This window comes from Vulpes lagopus, chromosome 12 (genome assembly GCF_018345385.1).
Source record: "Vulpes lagopus strain Blue_001 chromosome 12, ASM1834538v1, whole genome shotgun sequence".
NCBI lineage: Eukaryota > Metazoa > Chordata > Mammalia > Carnivora > Canidae > Vulpes > Vulpes lagopus.
In genome coordinates, this window is record NC_054835.1 from 54,692,321 (window position 1) to 54,711,920 (window position 19,600).

A 19,600-nucleotide genomic window follows, 5' to 3' on the forward strand; every position below is an offset into this window, starting at 1 on the left:
GGGTCAAAAAAGCAGCTGGGTCAGAAAAGCTGAACTGCTCCCCAGAAGGGCCTAGGATTCACCTACTGGGTGGGCGGGGTCACAGATGCGGTGAGTGCTTCATGGGCTTAAGGCCACCAATGACCGTGATCATCACTAATGTGTGCTAAGGCAGTGCACTAAGTGCCTAATCATGCATCATCCTCCCATGATCATGTCACCTCCTGACGATCCACACTGTTGTTATAAGGAGTAATAACCACCTGTTTTACTTGAGGAAACAGACTCAGAGAGGCTGGGTAACCGACTCAAGGCCGCACAGCTGGAGAGGGCCAGCGCCAGCTTTGCTGCCCCGATCTGGCTGTGTCCTGAGTCCCGCCACCTCCTGTACAACCCAGGCTCATCTCAGAGAAGGTGACGCAGGCAGGCGCTGGGAGCATAAGGCTGTCACGCTGTCCAGGACTCGTCTAACACAGAGACAGGAGGCAGCTGGCACCACAGAAGGCACCAGGAGACCGAGTGCCACTTTGCCCGTTTGGCTGCTCTGTTATCTTCGGCCAGCCCCTTGCCCCCGGGGCCTCAATTAGCTCATCTGTAAAATGAGGTTGCCCCACATACCTGGAGGCCCTTCCTGGCTTCATTTGGCTTCATTCCTGGAGTCATTTGACACCCCCCGCCCCATGTCCACCAAATTAGTAATCTCATTTATGATGTAACTTCCGAGCAGTCTCACTGAGGCTTCTTAACACAGGGTCCTGGGACCCCTCGGAGCTCCAGGAGCTGCCTGGAATTATGAGCAGAACTGCATTTGAGTGTGTGTGGTGTGGGGAGTGCATTTTCCCAGGAGAATCATCTATATCGTTACCAGATTCTAATCCCTAAAGGCTAAGAGCCACTGATTGCTCCAAACTTTTAGAACTGCCCACACCTGGATCTAAATTTTAAGGGGAACAGGTCGAGAAGGCAATCCCTACCATGTAAAATTCTTCCCTTCACTGTGTTTAAAATCCCCTCAGACTTCCTGCAGCTGCACCTGCCACCCGGCTCCAGGCTTCCACCCTCCGGCCACACTGACCCATGGAGACCCCAGCCCCCAGGGCTTCCCATTAGGCTCCGCCTCTACGCCACCCACTGAAGCTCCTATCCGCTGTCCTGTGATTGGGTCCTCACCCCCATGTCCTTCCCCCGGAACCGCAGCGCCAGGACTGGCGGGTGTCTCTTGAGGTAGGTGCAGTGACCAGGATGGCCGGTAGGCATCACAGGGCGGATGGCCTGCGGAACAGGAACATCGGAGGAGAGAATCCCGGCTGGCCCCCTTAGCAGCCTGGCGGGGAGGAGAGTGCACCTGCAGTCAGGAGGTCGGTGTTCTGGGTCTGGAGCCTCCCCTCGGTAGGCCTCAGTTTTCCCATCTGTAAAGTGGAGGGAGACGACCTAGAACCCCAGATGGTGGCTAAGCAACCTTCCCCCTGGGACATCCTCTGGGCCTTTCTGTTGGATGCTGGAGGGAGGGAGCTGCCTTGCACTCCCTTTGGCAGAAGCACTTGACCCAGAATCCTTAGGGAATGAAATAAAATGACTCAGGGGGCCCTTTTGGGACTTGACTGAGCAAACAGAGGCCACTGTCTTCCAGCTCAAGGGGAAGCCTCACCCCCTGGGGAGGAAGGGGGCTCTAAACAGGACTGCCCCAAGAGCTGCCCCGGCTGGTGAGGGAAATGGGGACCACATTGGTGGCCTCCCAGGGTGGGCAGGAGGCCTTGAGATGAGGACTTATGGGGCCTGGGAGGTGGGTGGCAGCCTCCTTAGGTACAGCGTCTGCCCATCTGGAGAAGGCCAGGCAGGCCCTGCTGGGAAGGGAGAAAGTGTCCTCGTGCCCTCAGCAGCTGCAGGATCTGGGGACAGGGCTGGGGCCTGGACCATCCTCCTCACTCAGCTTCCCGGTTCTTCTGGACATTCCCTCTCCATCAGCTCCAAATTCTGGGCCCAGAGAGAGCAGGGTGAAGGCCCAGGGATGAGGGAAGGCCATGCAGGGATGCACGAGGACGGAATGCTCACCCATCCTTCCCGTGACCCCCTCCAGGGGGGCCACGAGGACCAAGTCCTCTTAGGTACAGAAAGACCTTCTCCCTCTTCCACCCTCAAGTGATTAAAGGATGAGACGCAGGCGCGACTGTGATACAGAACGTTCTCTACAAAAGTTATAATGAGCCTGTGGGAGGTGTACTTCGTACAGCAGTGGGAATCCCAGAGCCTGCCCCGCTCCAGCACTGGGAGAACGGGGAGGAGGCTGAGGCAGGACACAGACAGAGAACAGAAGAGAAAGGGCAGCACCTGGGCTCTGAGAGAGTCGAGTCGGCACTTGGGGGTGGCCCCAGGCCCAGGCCCAGAGAACAGGGAAAAGGACTGGGGTGGGCTCAGGGTGGCAGTGGCAGGCAGCCAAGCCTGCAGTGTGGAAACAGAAACCACCTCCACTGTGGCCCCCGCTCTGGACGCACACACAGACACGCCAGATGGAGGCCTGTGGCATTCTCTGGGGGTTCTCTTGTCTCCTGACCCAGCCAAGGGGGCCCAGGAAAGAGGTGGGGGCTGTGGCAGTGCTCCCAGTGGGAGCTGCTTCCCAAGCTGAGGGTCAGGGATGGAGGCTCATTGCTGACAGAGGAGGAAGGTGCGTGCGCCCACACATATAAGGGGGCCCCTGAGTCTCTCCCCCACATCTGTGACCTCAGTCCAACTGGAAAACTGAGGACACATGCCTCAGGATGCATGTCTGAGGACCACCTGGGGCTGGCCTTTCTCCTGGTCTCACTGGTGTCATCACAGAGCAGGGACACATGCTGAGCTCTCACTGACTATCCACTCAGAACCATGCAGCTGCCCCGCTGCCTCCAGACCTGGAGGCAAATCCATCCAGCAGCCCTCAACACACACAAACTTGCACAGAGCCCCGGGGAGCTTAGATAATCAACATCCTCAGGCTCTTCCACTGTCCATATCACAGGACTGGCCCACAAGAGGCTAGACACCCAGCCATGCCCAGTCTCCGCCTGTCTCTGTGCTGGGAGCCACTGAGGCAGTTGGCAGCTGCCTTTTCTCCACCCCAGAACACGCCCACCAGGCCAAGGGCCCTAATACTGCAGCTCATTGCTCTAGCACCTTACATCTATTGCCCTGACCCTCTGGGGTCCATGGAGGGACCAGGGTGGAAGCAGGGTGGACGAGGGCAGAGTGAGGAGGGCAGAGTCAGGCTGGGCCCTGCCACAAGGTGAACTGGTAAGGAGTCCATTCACCCCCGCCCCCCCCACCCCGGCCTGGCACCCCAACTCCCCAGCATGGCCAGTAGGGGAAGGACACGGGGACGGGGGCTGGCTGTGCTTGGGATGGGGGTGGGGACTACCTACAGTCAGAGCATTTGGCTGAAGAGTCTAGCTAGGAACCTCCTCTCTAAGGTGTATGGGGGGAGGGGAGGCAGCCCAAACTCTTCCCTTCACAAAAATGTAGGATATGAGCAAGTCTCCAGCCTGAGCACAACAACAGGATGCTCGGAGGAGAGTGTGGGGAGAGACAATGGCCCTTGGAACAGGCCGTGCCCACCCCCCACACTCCCATTCAGCTCTAATGGGCATGTCATCTATTCCCTGGGGCCCCAGGGGTCCCCTGCCCTTCCTCTGGGGCTGGTGTCCCAAGAATCCACATGTCCTTTAGGGGCATTCAGATGGGTGTGGCTCAAGGGCTCCAGGACCCCTTGCTGGTACCTCCAGGCTACACCTGCATGTGGAGTGTGGACAGGCTTTCAAAGGAGATGATCCACATGGTCTTTGCTCCTGGGGAGGGGCTGGGGGGCTTCAGGGCTGGCAACTGTGAGGACCTCATGGTCCCACGGTGGGTTGTGGCAACATGCAAATCATTTTGGTTTGGAGAGAGGAGCCCCCTGTTATCTGTAGAGAAAGACACAGAAACAGACTTCAGGTAAGGGCCTTCAAGACATCATTTTAAGACAAGATGAACCATTTGGACAACTAACCCTCTCCTGACAGGCTAATGGTCAGGGATGGGGACACTGGCCATCCCCATCCAGTGAACTCTAAACCAGACTGCTTCCCCACACCCACTCCTGCCCAGCCGTGCAGGGTAAAAGCCACTGACACCAAAAGGCGGCAACGTCATGTGCTGGGCTTGTGGGATGCCATGACAAAGGGGTCCGCCCAGGGCCAGGCCACCAGTGTTAGCAGACTTGAGCTCCCCTGACAGCTTTTGAACCTGACAACTCTCCTCCCATGGGAGTCACCAGGCTCTGGACCCACACAGACTGGGGATCTAGCCCAAGCTCTGCACCAAGCAGCAGCAGGACCTTAGGATGAGCTACTGCAAACTTCTGAGGCTCCAACTGCTCTCCTGGAAAATGGAGATGATACAGTCCCTGCACATGGGAGCTGGGAGGGACTCAGTAAGAGGACATGTGCAGGGGCATCTCTGGCACCCAGTAGGTGGGAGGGCCCAAAACGTCCTGGCTGTGATTACCCTGACTACTGTATCGCATTCACACTCATTTGGGGGCATTTTGAGATCTAAACGGAGGTGTATTTTACATTAGCTGTGATAAGAAGGCCTCCGGTCCTCCTTAAATTGGCAGCCTCTTTTTCAGAGTTGGGGATGAACAAATTAAGTGAGGCCTCTTGTAATTGGTGGGGACTAAGTTTTACTAAATAAGGTATTACCCCCCCCCCAACACACACACACACACACACTCCTGAAAAGGCAGATCCTCCCCTAAGGCCCCCTAAGGCCCTAAGGCCCCCATCTTCCCATTCCCCCAAGGCTCGGGGCACTCACAACTCCGTGTCCTCCAGGGCTGGCGGGCGCTCCAGCGCCTGCCTCCTCCTCCTCACGGCCCCCAGAATCTTCTTGCGGGGCCCCAGGGGGACGCTGATGCTGCGGAGGTCAAGGTCGGAGCACAGCATCAGGGCCTCCAGGTCGATCTTCTCCTGCCGCAGGAGGGAGGTGAAGTCCTCCATGTGCAGGGAGGCCAGGAAGGTCTCCAGGGGGCTGGTCTCGGGCTCCAGGTCCTCATCCAGGCCCAAGTCCAGCTCGTCCCAGGGCAGCTCCTCCCCGCAGCTGCGGTCCTGCAGGCTGTTGGCACTGCCCAGGCTGTCGTCGTCCAGGCTGGGGGAAGCTCTGCAGCCGGCCTCGCGGGGCGCCCTCGGCGTCCTCGCGGCCCAGCCCGTGCAGCCCGCTGCTCAGGTAGTTCCTGCGGAACACCATGGTGCCCAGGCCGGGGCGGGTAAACAGGGAGTCGTGGCCTGAGTCGGTGCTGACCTCCGAGTGGGCAGGCTCGGCCGCCAGCGTGGCACGGGAGACGCTGTCCTCATCCGAGAGGAACATGTCCCGGAGCGGGGAGCGGCCCCACTCCTTGGGGTTGGCGTAGGTGCCCTGGCGCACGAACATCACGTCGCTGCCCAGCTGCAGGCCCGAGAGCGAGCGCACGCTCTTGCGGCCGTCCTCGGAGATCTTGAAGGTGCCCTCGCCGCCCTGCTTGCGCCGCTCCAGCTTCCGCTGGATCTTGCCCTTGCCCCTGGCCGTGCCGTGCAGCGTGGCCTGCGAGTAGGGCAGTTGGCTGCCCAGCGCCAGGTGCTGCAGCCGGCGGCTCAGGGTGCTGGACGTGAGGCTGGAGAAGCTGAGCGCGTCGGAGCGCTCGGCCCGCTCGCGGCGGTAGCGCCGCTCCATGCGCTCGTGGTGCTTGCGCTGCATCTTGGCGCACTCGCGGATGCGCCGCTCGGCCTCGCGGAAGGCCTTGTCCTTCAGCTTGCCCACCAGCTTGGGGTTGAGGCTGCTCTGCTTGGCGGCGATGGAGTCCAGGTAGCGCACGCACTCCATGTGGCCCTTCATCGCGGCCATGTCCAGCGGCGTGTGGTAGTCGTTGTCCAGGCACCAGATGTTGGCCCCGAAGGACACCAGGAAGGACAGGCAGTGCAGGTGGCCGTTGGAAGCTGCCAGGTGCAGGGGCGTGTTGCCCCAGATGTCACACTTGTCTGGGTCACCCCTGCAGGGAGGACACGCAAGGAGGGGTGATGAACCCACGGCCAGCGGCCCTGGCTGCAGACGCGGGGAGCTCCCGGCCCGCTTGGGCGACCCCGGGGGGCGCACCGGGAGGACCCGAAGGCCCCGCCCGAGATGTCTCCTCTGACTCCTGGAGATGCCAGACCTACCTAGGGAGAGCCGGGGGAGAAGGGGTGGAGGTGGGGGTGGAGGTGGGGGTGGAGGTGGAGGTAGAGGTGGAGGTGGAGGTGGGGGTGGAGGTGGAGGTGGAGGTGGAGGTGGGGGTGGAGGTGGAGATGGGGGTGGGGGTGGAGGTGGGGGTGGAGCAGAAATAGCCCCAGGCCCGCAGGGGGTGGGGCGACAGGAAAGGCGGGGCCGGGGCGGGGCCTTCCCCAAGAGAACTGATGGCTGGGAATCTCAGGGGATAAATATTTGATGCCCAGAGAGAAAGGAGTGAATTATTCATGGAGCCCAGCGGGGAGCTGGCCCAGAGAGGTGGTGGGCCAGGGCCGCGTCTGGGTCTCTAGGCAGGCGCGGTGGTGAGTGTGGCTGAGGGTACAGGGGTGACCTTAAAAAAGGACACAGGAGACTGGTGGGTGCTGAGCCTGAGCCCCGGGGGGAAGGTATGTGAGGGTGCGTGCCAGTGTGTCAGCGGGCACGGCCATGTCTGCAGGGAGCGGGGCCAGGCCTGGCAAGGCTGCGTGTGAGAGCAGGTGTCGGGTCTTGGCCTGGGCTGGGAGGGGAGTGTGGGGGCAGCCAGCACCAAAGCGGAGGAGGAGGCAAGTGTGCAACCTGGGCCCAAGAGCCCTCCCTTCCTGGGGCTGCCCTGTCATTGGGAGCCTTACAGGCAGGCTGGCTTGTGCCTGCCGAGGGGACCCACCCAGCATCTTCCCACACCCTCCACACCAGATTGCGCCCCTTGGGAGCCCGGCGGCTCCTCCAAGCTCTCCCCTCCCACAGGGGCCTGGCTCAGCACCCCTGCCTTACACTAATGAGGCCCTGAGGCCACTCCGCATGGCTGGAGGAAGAATCATTCCCTTGTCTCAACAGCTTTCCCCACAACCCCCTCCTCATTTCCCCTACTGGTCGCCAAGTCCTGCAGGACAATGTGGCGAGGAGCTGCTTGGCATCTGGCCCACACCCCTTTCAACACCAAGCCTTGCTCTCTGTAGGAGTTGGGAGGTTTGGTGCACTGGGAAGCCACCCTTTTCCGTGGACCTCTCTGATGGGAGGCAGGATGGCAGGACCGCTGTGTGCTCTCTTGGTGCGGGAAGGGCCAGTCTTGGCTTCTTGGAACATGGCTCAGCAGCCTGGTCTTAGAGCCTGCTCCCACCTGCCGCAGGCCTGAGGAGAGCCTCAGAGGGAGGACAAGGGGGTTCCCCCCCACCACATGTTCAGGGCTCAAGCCAGCATTTGGCACCAGGGCCAGCTGGGCCCCTTGCCGTCCACTGTGATTTCCCAGGGCCTAAGACGTTCATATGAACCCTCCTGGGGCATGTCCTCCTGGGGGCATGCTTTCCACTCCTTTTCCCTGTCCAGGCTGCCCAGGTGTCCAGTTCAACCAGGTGACCTCTCTGTAGGAAACTGTGGAGGCTGGGGAAGCTGTCCACAGTGTCGTTCAGCCCCAAGAACCTACATCAGTGGCCCTGGATCCTGAATTCCTCCATTGCTACCTTCACATCCCTTCCCTGGCCCTGACGCGTGGACTCTATGCCCACTCCTCCTCCCAGACAACTCCTAAGGGCAGGAGAGGGAGCCCATTATGGAGGAGGGGCAGAGAGGGAGTTATAATGAGGTGGCTGCACCCACTGACATTTGGTGCTGGAGACGGTGCCCATAAATCCCAAGAATGAGCCGGGAGAGAGCTGAACAGGGAGGTGCAGCACTGGCTGGGAGAGCCCTCTGGCCCTGGGCTGGGAGAGGGCCCTGAGGAGCCTCGCTTTGCACCACTTCTCCCCCTACTCTTCGATCCCCACTCTTGCTTCCTGGTGACACCCACCCAGGAGACCAATCCCACCTCCCCCTCACTCTGCAGCCCCTCCCGCAATCATGGACCCCAAATCCCAGTCCCTCCCCTCCTAGCCCCACATCCAGGTCACAAGTGTCACATGCCTCGGGTTGTGCGGCCCTCCCACAGCTGCCAGGCTCCGGGGTCCCCCTTAGTTGGGGTAGAGAAGACAGCGGCTCAGAGGAGGGAGGCGGAGGATAACTTGGAGTCTTGGGGAGTGTGTCTCAGGGGACTGGAGGGGCCTGAAGACTCTCTTCCCTTCCACCGGGGGGCTCGGGCAGGGACAGGGTGGGTACTCACCCCCGGCTCACGATGAGCCGCAGCGACTCCAGGTTGCCGTGGTAGGCAGCCCAGAGGGTGGGAGTCATGCCGTCCTCGTCGGGGGCGTTCAGCTCCTTCCTGGTGGCCTCTTTGAGGAGCTCCAGGTAGCCGTCCCGGGCCGCCCGGTGGTACTGGTCGTTCATGGCGCCTGACTCGGACGGGGTGGGCAGGGGGCACGGGGAAAGGCCCCCCGCGGGGGAGGGCGGCGGGGTTAGGGCTGAGGCATGGGGCTGGAGGAGGGGGCCGAGCAGGGCCCGGGGCCGCCAGCCCCCGCTGCCGCACACGGAGGTTGCGGAGCGCCAGGGCCGCCGCGGACATCTGAGCCGCGCACCGGGGGGGGGGGGGGGGGGGGGGGGGGGGGGGGGGGAGGATCTCCCGCCGCCAAGGGAGCCGCCCCCGGGCTGCCCCTGGGTCCTAAACACCCTGCTCCCGAGCGCACCGGGGCGACCCACGCGACACCCTGCCCTCGCCCCAAAAGCGGTCACCCCAGCGCCCCGGCCCATGAGGCCCAGCCTGGGGACGGGCCGAGGTCTGTCCTCACTGGAGCCCCGGCTCTCCGGCTCCCGTCGAAGGAAGGGGCCAAGGACTGGGCAGCGGTGTCTGCGGGCAGTCTGGATCCCCTAGGACAGCGGGCCAGGGGCGGGGAGGAGGACTGCGCCCCGACAGCCAGGAGCACCCGAAGGCCTGGCTCCAGGCGCCTCGGCCGCGCGGGGTCTGCGGGCCGCGCTCCAGCAGGGGGCGCTGGAGGACTGAGCTTGCTCCGGGAGCCCGACTTCGCCGCGGAGCCCCCTGCGGGGAGCGATGGGGGAACAGGGAACTCCGACCCCTGGGAGGGTGTCGGGGAAAGGGGCACTGGGGTGCCAGAGGAGCACGAAGGTAGAGGGTGCGCTGGGCCTGGGAGGGCGTCGGAGTCCCTGCGGGCCGTTGGGGGGTCTGCTGAGCATCAGCGCTCGCGGCTCTGGACGGCGGGGACCGCGGGCACCGCGGGGCGCGAGGGCGCGGTGGGCGCCAGGGGCGGGGTGCCCTCTGGGTGCCGCAGTGCGGGGCCGCGCCCCAGGTGACGGGACGGCGGGGGAGGGGGCGCCTCTAAACGGGTAAATATAAATCTTACCTTATCTGGCTCCCGCGCTCTCTTCCCCAAATTCAGCTCGGAGAAAAGATGGATCATGTGAGTGGGACTGAGAGATTTATGGAGCTGAGCTCCCGCGGCTGTAAATCACCCTGCCCTCCCCAGTATAAAGCGCCCGTACAGCCCGGTGTGGGGCAGAGGAGACGCTCGCCGCCCCCTGGCCCCCGGCTCAGCGCGGGCTCCCGGACCAGCCAGGTGGGTGCCCGGACCACACGGACGGCCTGGGGAGCGGGGACGTGGGACGGGGCCCGACGGGGCTGCCGCCGCCTCTCCTGCGCTCGGTCGTCGAGGGAGAGACCCCAGGGTCCGCTTCTCCCTTGCGTCTCCCCAGCGCATCCTCCACCACCGCAGCTTCTCCATCCCTAAACCCAGGGATAAGACGGGCGAAGGACAGCGCTCGGGGTGACCTGGTCCTGTCCGCTCCTCCCCCGCAGTGACCCCTCCCACCTCCCCCATCGCCCCTGCCATGTCGGAGGACTCGGCCCCGGGCCCCGAGGAGAGCCCGCCAGCGCCCCGGGCAGGCTCCCGCGAGGTGTGGAAGAAGGGCGGCCGCCTGCTGTCCGTGCTGCTGGCCGTGAACGTGCTGCTGCTCGCCTGCACGCTCATCAGTGGCGGCGCCTTCAACAAGGTAGCGGTGTACGACACCGACGTGTTCGCGCTGCTCACCACCATGATGCTGCTCGCCTCCCTCTGGATCCTCTTCTACCTCTTCCGGACCGTGCGCTGCCCCGACGCCGTCCCCTACCGGGACGCGCACGCCGGCCCCATCTGGCTCCGAGGTGCCCGGGGAGGTGGTGGGGGGGAGTGGGGGGCAGGCGAGGAGCCAGAGGCTGCGACCCTCAGAGGAATTGTGGAGTGCGCCTCACGGTAGGGAGCTGAGAAATTGGGGGTGGGGGTGTGGGGGAGGCAGATGTGGCTGAAGACCAGACGGGCTGCAGTTGGAAGAGAAGAGGAAGAGAAACAGTCTTGGGAGAAGAATGAAGTGAGGGATGGAGAACTTCTTTGCCCTTCCTAAAGATTGCAAAGGGATGGTCATGGGAGAGCCTTTGATGGAGAGCAGAACAGATGACCGCTGCAGCTGAAAGAACCCACCTGGGCCCTTCTGCCAATCTATGCAGCCCCAAAGACATAGGGGCTCAATAGGATGTCTGTCCATCCATCCACCCTCTCAGTCCTATACTCATTCTCCACCCACTCATTCATCTTTCAATCCATCCGTTCACCCATCCTCTATCCATCCATCCATCATCCAACTATACACCCATCTGTCCATCCATCCATCCATCCTGCATCCTCTCACCCAGGCTGTGTTTGTCATCGTCCAGGTGGGTGGAAGGAGTGTTCTTGAGTGTGGTGGAAAGGAGCCAACACCTGACATGAGATCAGGAGATCTCCACTCTTCTACCCTGAGCAATCAAGTAACATGGGGATAAGACTGTAGCATGGATCACCTGAACCCATAAATCTGAAAGCACTTGGTAATGAATTAATATCCAAATGTGAGCTCCTACTTAGGGGTCCCGTGATTTCATTTCGACCAAAGCAGTGCCAGTATCAACATCTAGGATGTCTGAGTTGTGGCAGCTGCCATGCCTCCTAGAACCTGGCTTGCCCTCCCTGAGTGCCTGTAGAAGGCATCACTTTCAGCCCAGGGTCCTGCTGTGAGCATGGCTGGTTTGGCTTCAGCTATTATCCATATGTTCTATATTTGTTCAGGAAATAGGGTGTCCTGTACCTGGGATTTTTTTCAAACAAGTTCAAGTATATTTATTTTTATTTGTTGCAAACATAACACTCTGAAAGATCTTCTGATTGAGCTGAGGCAGGACTGGTCTTACATGGAACCAGAACAGATCTCAGCCCTCCACCATGACCAGAATGACCACACATAGGGTTCCCTCTCCTGAAAAATCACCCCCGATGTGTGGATTTCCATAATTCAACACATTCGTGACTTTGGTACTTAGGAGAGCTTTATTTTTTTACATTGTACGGGTTTGAAGAATACTCAGGTGAAATGAAAATACAGACTCCCTTACATCACCAAATACCATGACAAGGATTTGTTGGCAACCAAGCGAGGGTTGCAAGGCAACAAAGGATGGGGATGGGGCAGGGGATATTGCCAAAGGGAGGTGAGAAGCCACCAGAGATTCTCTCTTCCTTGGACAAGACTCAGGCTGGCCTCACTCCTAGGAATAAATAGCTAGACAGTCAAATTTCTACCTGGGGGGGAAAAAAAAAGAACAGCAACCACAACAAAAAAGCATCAAGAGTTTACACGTAACATTTTGCAAACTCTGAAAGAAGAGAACTATTTTATACAAATTGTCTCATGGAGAGAGAGAAAGCTCCTGACTCATTTTGTAAAGCTAAGAGAAATGTGGTAGGTTGGTGAGGCTCTTGAGGTAGAAGGAATGTACTGTGGGGTTTGGACATGGGCACCCCAGAGTCTGGCCCATCTGCAGAGTGAATGACCTCCCCCACTCTCTCTCAACACAGACTTACTTTCTCTGGGTCTCCGCTAAAGACTGTATTCACGTCCATCTGGATCTGACCCGGTGAGTGCTCAACATCCATGCCCGCGGAGCATGAGCAATGAGGGCTTTCCAACCTGGCCTGGGGCTTCTTTCTGTACCCTGGGTGGGGCTTCAGCCAAGGCCCCTTGGCTCTGTCAGCCTGATTCCACCACTCTGTGCTGTGTTGTGTGTATGTGTGTGCCGACACACTCATACCTATGTGTTTTGGTGGGATGGGTTATATAGTGCACTATACGTGCTTTCTTTCTTTTTTTTTTTTTTAAGATTTATTTATTTATTTATTCATGAGAGACACAGAGAGAGAGAGAGGCAGAGACACAGAGAGAGAAGCAGGCTCCATGCAGGGAGCCCAACGTGGGACTCAATCCCGGGTCTCCAGGATCACACCCTGGGCTGAAGGCAGGCACTAAACCACTGAGCCACCCAGGCTGCCCTATATGTGCTTTCCTGTAGGAGAGGGAGCAGTAGTGGCCTGAGCCCCTGGACACCCCCCTGGCCCTCTCTTGGGTGGCATTCTGGCCAGACTAAGTGCTCCTTCCAAACTCAGCCTCTCTGCTTACATAGGGGGCCTGACTGCTTTCTTACCTCCCAACATCATCTCCCAGTATAGCTCCCCAGCTCTCCATCTCCCCAGGGACCCACAATAGGCCAGACACTCACTGGCCTCTTTGCTTCCTCTCCCCAAACAGGTGTGGTCTCATGTTCACCCTCACCACCAACCTGGCCATCTGGATGGCAGCCGTGGTGGACGAGTCCGTGCACCAGACCCACTCCTATGATAGTTCCCACAGCAACACCAGCCACCTTCGCCTCGCTCCTGACCGTGAGTGTCCAGTTCAGATTAAACCTGGTCCCAGGACTTCCAGGCCTTAGTCTGGGTGCTTGTCTCCCTTGCCCAGGAGAGCCTCCTGCTCCAGACTCTGTCTCTGAAGACAGAGTAGGTCACACCAGAAGGAGGGTGCCAGGGGGCATATTCTCTTTCCAGAGGATGTAGCCTTGGCCCCACTGTTCAGGACTCCATCCCACCAAAGAAGGGATTTGGGCTCCAGGATGAAAGGGCGAGGGTGATCAAAGTGGAGGGAAGGAAAGGGAGGCAGGTAGAGTGGCTCAATGGTGGAAGCATGGGACAGAGTCTGGCAAGGAGAAGGTAGAAATAATAATCACAATGATAATAGTGACCGTTTTCTGAGCTCTGTATGTCAGGTGCTGTGCTGAGTGTCCTAAACACTCTACTTACTTAACCCTCACAACTTCCCAATGAGATGGATACTTTTTTTTTTCTTTTTCAGTGAGAGAGAGAGAGAGAGAGAGAGAGAGAGAGAGAGAGAGAATGTGTGTGTAAGAGTGGGGATAGGGGAGGGGCAGAGGAAGAGGAGAGAGAGAATCTTAAGCAGACTCGGCACTGAGCATAGAGCCTGGCACAGGACTCAATCTCATGACCCTGAGATCGTGACCTGAGCCAAAATCAAGAGTGTGAAGCTTAACCAACTGAGTCCCAAAATGAGTACTATTAATATCTCCATTTTACAGATACAGAAACTGAGGCCTAAAAGGTGAAATAATTTGCAATATTTACAGAGCTACACTGAAGAATAGAGTCCACAGTCTCCCTGGGCCAGTTCTCTGGACTTCGGTAGCTCCCCTGCCCCACCCCACTAACCAGGACCAGACTAGATGATTATGTACATATGGATTTTGTCCAAAGACACACACATACTCACTGTGGAAGTGTCCAGGAATGGCAAGAATGGATCAGTCTAGCAGGACCGGGGGGGGGGGGAGTCTAGCAGGACTGATAAAGGGTCACCTTGCACACACAGAGGGCTCCTGATGATGGTTAAAAACCAACCTGGAGGGGGCACCTGGGTGGCTCAGTCGGTTAAACATCCAACTCTTAATTTTGTTTTTGTTTTTTTTAAGATTTTATTTATTTATTCATGAGAGACAGAGAGAGAGAGACAGAGAGAGAGAGAGGAACAGACACAGGCAGAGGGAGAAGCAGGCTCCATGCAGGGAGCCAGATGTGGGACTCGATCCTGGGTCTCCAGGATCACACCCTGGGCTGAAGGTGGTGCTAAACTGCTGCGCCACCCAGGCTGCCCCCAACTCTTAATTTTGGCTCAGGTCATGATTTCAGGGTCATGAGATCAAGCCCCAAGTTGGGCTCTGTGCTGGCTGGGCATGGAGCCTGCTTGAGATTCTCTCTCTCTCTCTCTCCCTCTGCTGCTCCCTCTGCATATACATATGCTGTCTCTGCTCTCGCTCTCTCTCTCTCAAACAAAACCAAACCAAAAAAACAACCCAGAGAGGTGGCCAATTTAATATGCTGGAGTCCCAGGGCGTAGAGAGGGATACTGGGAAGGTACTTGCCCTGGGGTTGGGAGCCAGGTCAATAGCTCTGCCATTACAAGCCACTTTACGTCAGTGAGCCTCAGTTTCCACATCTGCAAAACCAGTGGGAATAGTTCTGGGGATCAAAAGAGATGTTTGCCAAGATCCAAGACATTCTATAAAGTGCACTCGGGACACAGGACAAGATTGCTACAGGTGTGCCACAAACCAAAATGACAGGAGGTCACACGTGGGCCAAGCAGCTCACCTTCTGGGCTGAGTCAGATGCTGGGGAGAGCTGCGAGGAAGCTGGAATTTCCGGGGTTCCCAGGAGGGCCACCATCTATCGGGACCAGAACCTCACCTATTTTGGGGATCCAGGGATGGTTACTGGTTGGGAAGGATTGGAAATGTCTGCCTGAAGGAATGGAATGGGATGAAGCGGCCAGAATCTGCGGTTCAGGCTTTTATTTATTGAGCACTGGCTACTGTTTACTGATGTGCCCCGGTCTCTGGTGCACAGTGGGTGCTCAGTAAATCCCTGGGGATTGAGTGAGCCAGCCGGGCCCTGTGCGAGCACTTCGGGATACGGTGGTGAGCATAGCAGCCAGTGATTCCACCCTAACAAAAGTCACAGTTGAGAGGTGAGGTCCTTCAGATGGGGTGCCTCCAGGAAGGTGGGAGGGCAGTCCCACTCTGTGCCCCTCTCTCCACAGCGGAGCGAGCGGGCAGCTCGGTTGGAGGAGACTGTTCCTGCAACACGGCCATCTGCCAGATTTTCCAGCAGGGCTACTTCTACCTGTATCCCTTCAACATCGAGTACAGCCTTTTTGCCTCCACCATGCTCTATGTCATGTGGAAGAATGTGGGCAGACTGCTGGCCTCCTCCACCCACGGCCACGGCCACACCCCATCCCAGATCAGCCTCTTCCGGGAGACCTTTTTTGCTGGCCCGATCCTGGGCCTGATGCTCTTCGTGGTGGGGCTGGCTGTCTTCATCATCTACGAGGTCCAAGTGAGTGGAGAGGGGGGCCGCCCCGAGCAGGCCCTGGTCCTCTACTACAGCTTCAACATCATCTGTCTGGGGCTCATGACCTTGGTCAGCCTGAGCGGCTCAGTCATCTACCGTTTTGATCGCCGGGCCATGGATCACCATAAGAACCCCACTCGAACCCTGGATGTGGCGCTGCTGATGGGTGCCGCCCTGGGCCAGTACGCTATCTCCTACTACTCTATTGTAGCTGTGGTGGTGGGCACACCCAGGGACCTACTGGGGGGGCTCAACCTAGCCCATGCTCTGCTCATGATTGCCCAGCACACCTTCCAGAATGTGTTCATCATCGAGAGCCTCCATCGGGGACCACCTGGGGCTGAATCTCATGATACCACCCCCAAGGAGTCCTGCCATGGCCTTACCTTTGCCAACGTGGATGCCCTCCACACCTTGCCTGCCTGCCCACCTACTCCCAGGCTGGTTGGCACCAGCCATGGCCTTACCTTTGCCAACATTGATGCCCTCCACACCTTGCCTGCCTGCCCACCCACTCCCAGACTGGTTGGCACCAACCCAGGGGGACCTCAGGAAGCAGTGGCCATCATCTTGGCCCCCAGGAGCCACTGGAGACGCCGGTGCCTGAAGGACATGTCTCTGTTTCTTCTGCTCTGCAATGTCATCGTGAGTAACTGGGGGGTGGGAGAGAGGAGATGGGGATAGGCTGAGGGGGAAGATAAGGCCAAAGAAGGATGCTCTTGGCCTTCTCTGTCTTGTCCCCAGCCCACTTGAGAATCCTACAGCTCTCTAGGAGAGAAGCAGGTTCAGAAAGAGTCAGATGTAGCCCCTGGGCAAACAGCATCTCAGGGCACAGAGAGAGAATGAAATCCCAGCCTTCCTGCATCTAGGCTGCATATGGAACTGGAGGGCTCCCGGGGAATGCTGACCTGGGGGCTGGGCGGAAGTGGCAGGGAGCTGTGAAGTGATGTGGAGGGTGGGTGCCCTCACCTCTCCATGGAAGGTGTGACTGCTCCTGGGAACTTGTGACCAGCTTGCTTCTCAGAATAATTGGAGCAGCATCAGGAAGTAGCAGAGACCAGCATAAGTGTGAGCACTCTCTTAGCAGAGTGCGGTGGAGGGCTGGCCTGGAAGGGGGGCATTCACAACAGCGCCCCCTCCCTGCTAATCCGGCAGAACCGCTTACTGAGAGAAACCCCTGTGCTAACAAGCCCAGGGCAGAAACACTCCATGAAGACACACACCCCGGTAAAAGAATACCCCTCATGTGGCTACATCCCAATGGAGAAATGCTCCGGTGTAGATAAAATCCCCTGGGGAGAAATTTCTAATATGCAAACATTGTGCCCATGTGAGTGCATCCCAAATAAAGAACACAGCTCTACTGAAGTTTAACTCAAGATAAAAATATAACAATAGCCCTTTTAGCTATAGTCTCCAACAGGAAAATATCCCTAATTTACGAAGAAACATGCTCAATGCGGGTCTATCCCGATGGAGAGCACATCTCCAGAGTGATTCCACCCCAGTGCACACAACATAAAATACACCAACAACCCTGACTTGAGTGCACTTGTAGTGTGTCCCCACTGTAAATACTGCCCAACCGACCGGTAATCTGTTAATAAAACGGGGGGGGGGGGCAGGGACGATCACCAATTTCTGACCCTCCAGCAGAAGCAATAAGGCTCAAAACCTCTATATATCTTGGGCTAGCCTGGAAGCCCACCTCAGCCTGGCCCTGCCCTCACCTTCCCCTGGGGGTGGAGGGGGGGCACGCCTGCAGGCTGGGAGCTACCTTCTGGGAGGCTGGTTTCACTCCAGGTACCTGTTCCTGGGTCAACTCTAGGAGCATCCTCTCCAATTCTATTTCATAGGACAGAAACAGCCTCAGAAAGGAGCTGTGTGTGCCCAAGGACACATAGTTCACTGGGGTTGGGGAAGTGGGGCTGGCCCAGAAGCCATTGTTCTTTGCCTTATACCCTATGCCTGAACTGTCTGAGCTCCAGCCAGAGATGAAGCAGGATTCCAGCATTAACATCCTCCCAGATCGCGGAAAGGAACAGACCTGGAGAACAGAGCTTTTGAGGGTGGTGGTGGGGTACACTTCTGGCTGGATCCTGACACCGCTGCCTGGGCCTGTCTATTTCTACCACCACAGTGCACACATCTCTCCAGGAGAGAGCTGCTGGTTTAGCCATTTGTACCCAATTCTCACATCATCTACTTTCCCTTCCTCCCTATCTGACAAATGAGCCATAATGACAGGGTAGGAGATGGGATCACAGGGGGAGCCCCAGCCTGGGGGTGAGCAAGTTCAGTTGGGCACCTATTCTGAACTCCTTAGTGAGTGCCAGGCCCTGCCCAAGATGCTAAGGTTCCCCACTCACTACCCCTCAGCCCTTGCTGTCCAACAAACTGGAGGGCTGGGACCCCCTTCCTATCACCTCCCAGCAAAGTCCACAGAAATAACCTACAAGTGGCCAGCAGGGGCCAGGTCCTGATGCTCCCCTCTCTCCCCACAGCTGTGGATCATGCCTGCCTTCGGAGCCCGCCCTCACTTCAGCAACACTGTGGAGGTGGACTTCTATGGCTACTCACTCTGGGCAGCCATCGTCAACATCTGCCTGCCCTTCGGCATCTTCTACCGTATGCACGCTGTCTCCAGCCTGCTGGAGGTCTATGTCTTGTCCTGAAGGCCCTCACAGAGACATGTAGGGGTGGGGCTCGGCTCATGTGCCCACTCAGAGACCCCCCCAGGAAAGAACCCCAGGCTGGCAGTCACTGTGCCACATTAGCACCCATTCCCCACAGGCCCCAGGGTAGAATTTTCACAAAAGTTATTTTTCCAGGATGAGTTTTTAAATCACAATCAGGACATACCCACCCACCCCAGTATAATCCTGGAACTTGGAGTGACCAGGGAGGGGAGACCTCTCCCTATAATATCCAGGACCAGGCAAGATCCAGAAGTGTCTGCAGCTCTGGCGCCACCCCTGACCCCAGCCCTGTGGCCTGGAGCTGGAACTGCCTGCAGTTTGCCCCCCCATACCCCACTTCTTGTCTCAGCCACCCCATCTGAGACGATCTAGGAGAAAATCTTGGAAGTCAGAGCTGGAAGGAACCCTGGAGATTTTCAGGTCTCCAGCTTTTCAGTGAGTGAGCCAAATCCGAGTTTCAGACTGGTTACAAACCTGTCAGCACCTGGGTGGCTGGGAGGGGCTGGACAGAGTACACGGGCTGCCATCTTCCTCTTCCCCTTATCCTCAAATGACAAATATGTTTATGTGTTCCACGAAGTATGAAAGGTTAAGAAAGATGGACCTAGTCCAGCTACCATTTTACAAAGGAAACTGAGGCCCAGAGAGGTAAAGTGACTTGCCCGAGGTCACAGAGCTAAAGAGAGCCAGAGCCTTTCTACTAAGGATCATAATTTTCCAACAGCAGAACTTCTTCTTCCTTAAATAAAATATTTCAAGAACCCAAGTGTATAACATAAACAGGGCTGTTCTAGTGTAAGAGGTGTTGGGGGACACAGAACCTTACTGCGTGGGTCCTTCCCTTACCCACCACCCCCACTCCCTGGGGGTGGCTGAGGCGAAGCTCTAGGGCTTCTAATCCCCCAAAGGCATGAATGAGATGAACTTAGCAGACACAGAACCTGAGAAAGCCAGGCAGAGACTGAAGAGGAGGCCCTGCCAGCTAGAAGCGGAGGAAGAATCAGTGGCCAGCACAGTCAGGTGAAGGGGGGGACCGGCTAGAGTGGGGACTGGGGTGCGGGCTAGGGTGGGAGAGGTGGAAGGAGGTGGGCAGGTCTCAGAGGCTGCTGCGGGATGTCAGGAGGGCCAGAGGGGGCGACTTCCCTCCTCCTCCGCCCCCTGTCCGGTCAGAATGAGGTCTCCTCTGCATCAAGGTCACGTTGGATTTAGGGAGAGACAGTGCAGTGGCGGGGTTGCTGCGTGACCGCACCCCTCCCGGGTGCTGGGTGGGGTACAGGAAAAGGCGACACCACACCTGGGAGGGGGTCCGGTCTGTTCCCTGCTCGGCCGCCAAAGGAAAGTGTGGCCTGAACCTCGCAAGGCGTTGCTGGGGCCTAAAGACGCTGCACCCCACCCTCCCCCACCCCCACCCCCACCCCCGGGGCGGGCCTCCGCGGGTCCTCTGACCCTGAGGCCGCCGGCCTGCACCGCCTCCGGCCCCGCCCGCCCGCCTCGCTATTGGCTGCACCTTCCGGGCTGGAGCCCCTGGCCGGG

The 19,600-nt window shown here is 58.3% G+C and overlaps 2 protein-coding genes across 2 annotated transcripts; one reads left to right on the forward strand and one right to left on the reverse strand.

Annotated features, from left to right (window-relative positions):
• Nucleotides 1–4,802: 4,802 nt before the first annotated feature.
• Nucleotides 4,803–8,641, reverse strand: USH1G (USH1 protein network component sans). The gene is given in 3 exon segments (XM_041726015.1): nt 4,803–5,144; nt 5,146–6,013; nt 8,318–8,641. Coding segments are annotated over 3 exon segments (1,374 nt in total). The 5' UTR covers nt 8,482–8,641.
• A 981-nt stretch (nt 8,642–9,622) lies between these two features.
• OTOP2 (otopetrin 2) lies at nt 9,623–19,444 on the forward strand. Its single transcript, XM_041726851.1, has 8 exons — nt 9,623–9,662; nt 9,902–10,334; nt 10,395–10,449; nt 10,553–10,792; nt 11,970–12,028; nt 12,697–12,830; nt 15,055–16,013; nt 17,873–19,444. Exons 2-8 carry the CDS (start codon nt 9,934–9,936, stop codon nt 18,041–18,043), a joined length of 2,019 nt encoding a protein of 672 aa, XP_041582785.1. The 5' UTR covers nt 9,623–9,662; nt 9,902–9,933; the 3' UTR covers nt 18,044–19,444.
• The last annotated feature ends 156 nt before the right edge of the window (nt 19,445–19,600 follow it).

Excerpts from the sequence above, each read along its gene's own strand:
- OTOP2 (XM_041726851.1), top strand. The coding sequence starts at position 9,934 with ATGTCGGAGGACTCGGCCCCGGGCCCCGAGGAGAGCCCGCCAGCGCCC. Across the intron at positions 10,793-11,969 it reads CTGTGTTTGTCATCGTCCAG|ACTTACTTTCTCTGGGTCTC; the intron begins GTGGGTGGAAGG and ends CTCTCAACACAG. Across the intron at positions 12,029-12,696 it reads GTCCATCTGGATCTGACCCG|GTGTGGTCTCATGTTCACCC; the intron begins GTGAGTGCTCAA and ends CTCCCCAAACAG.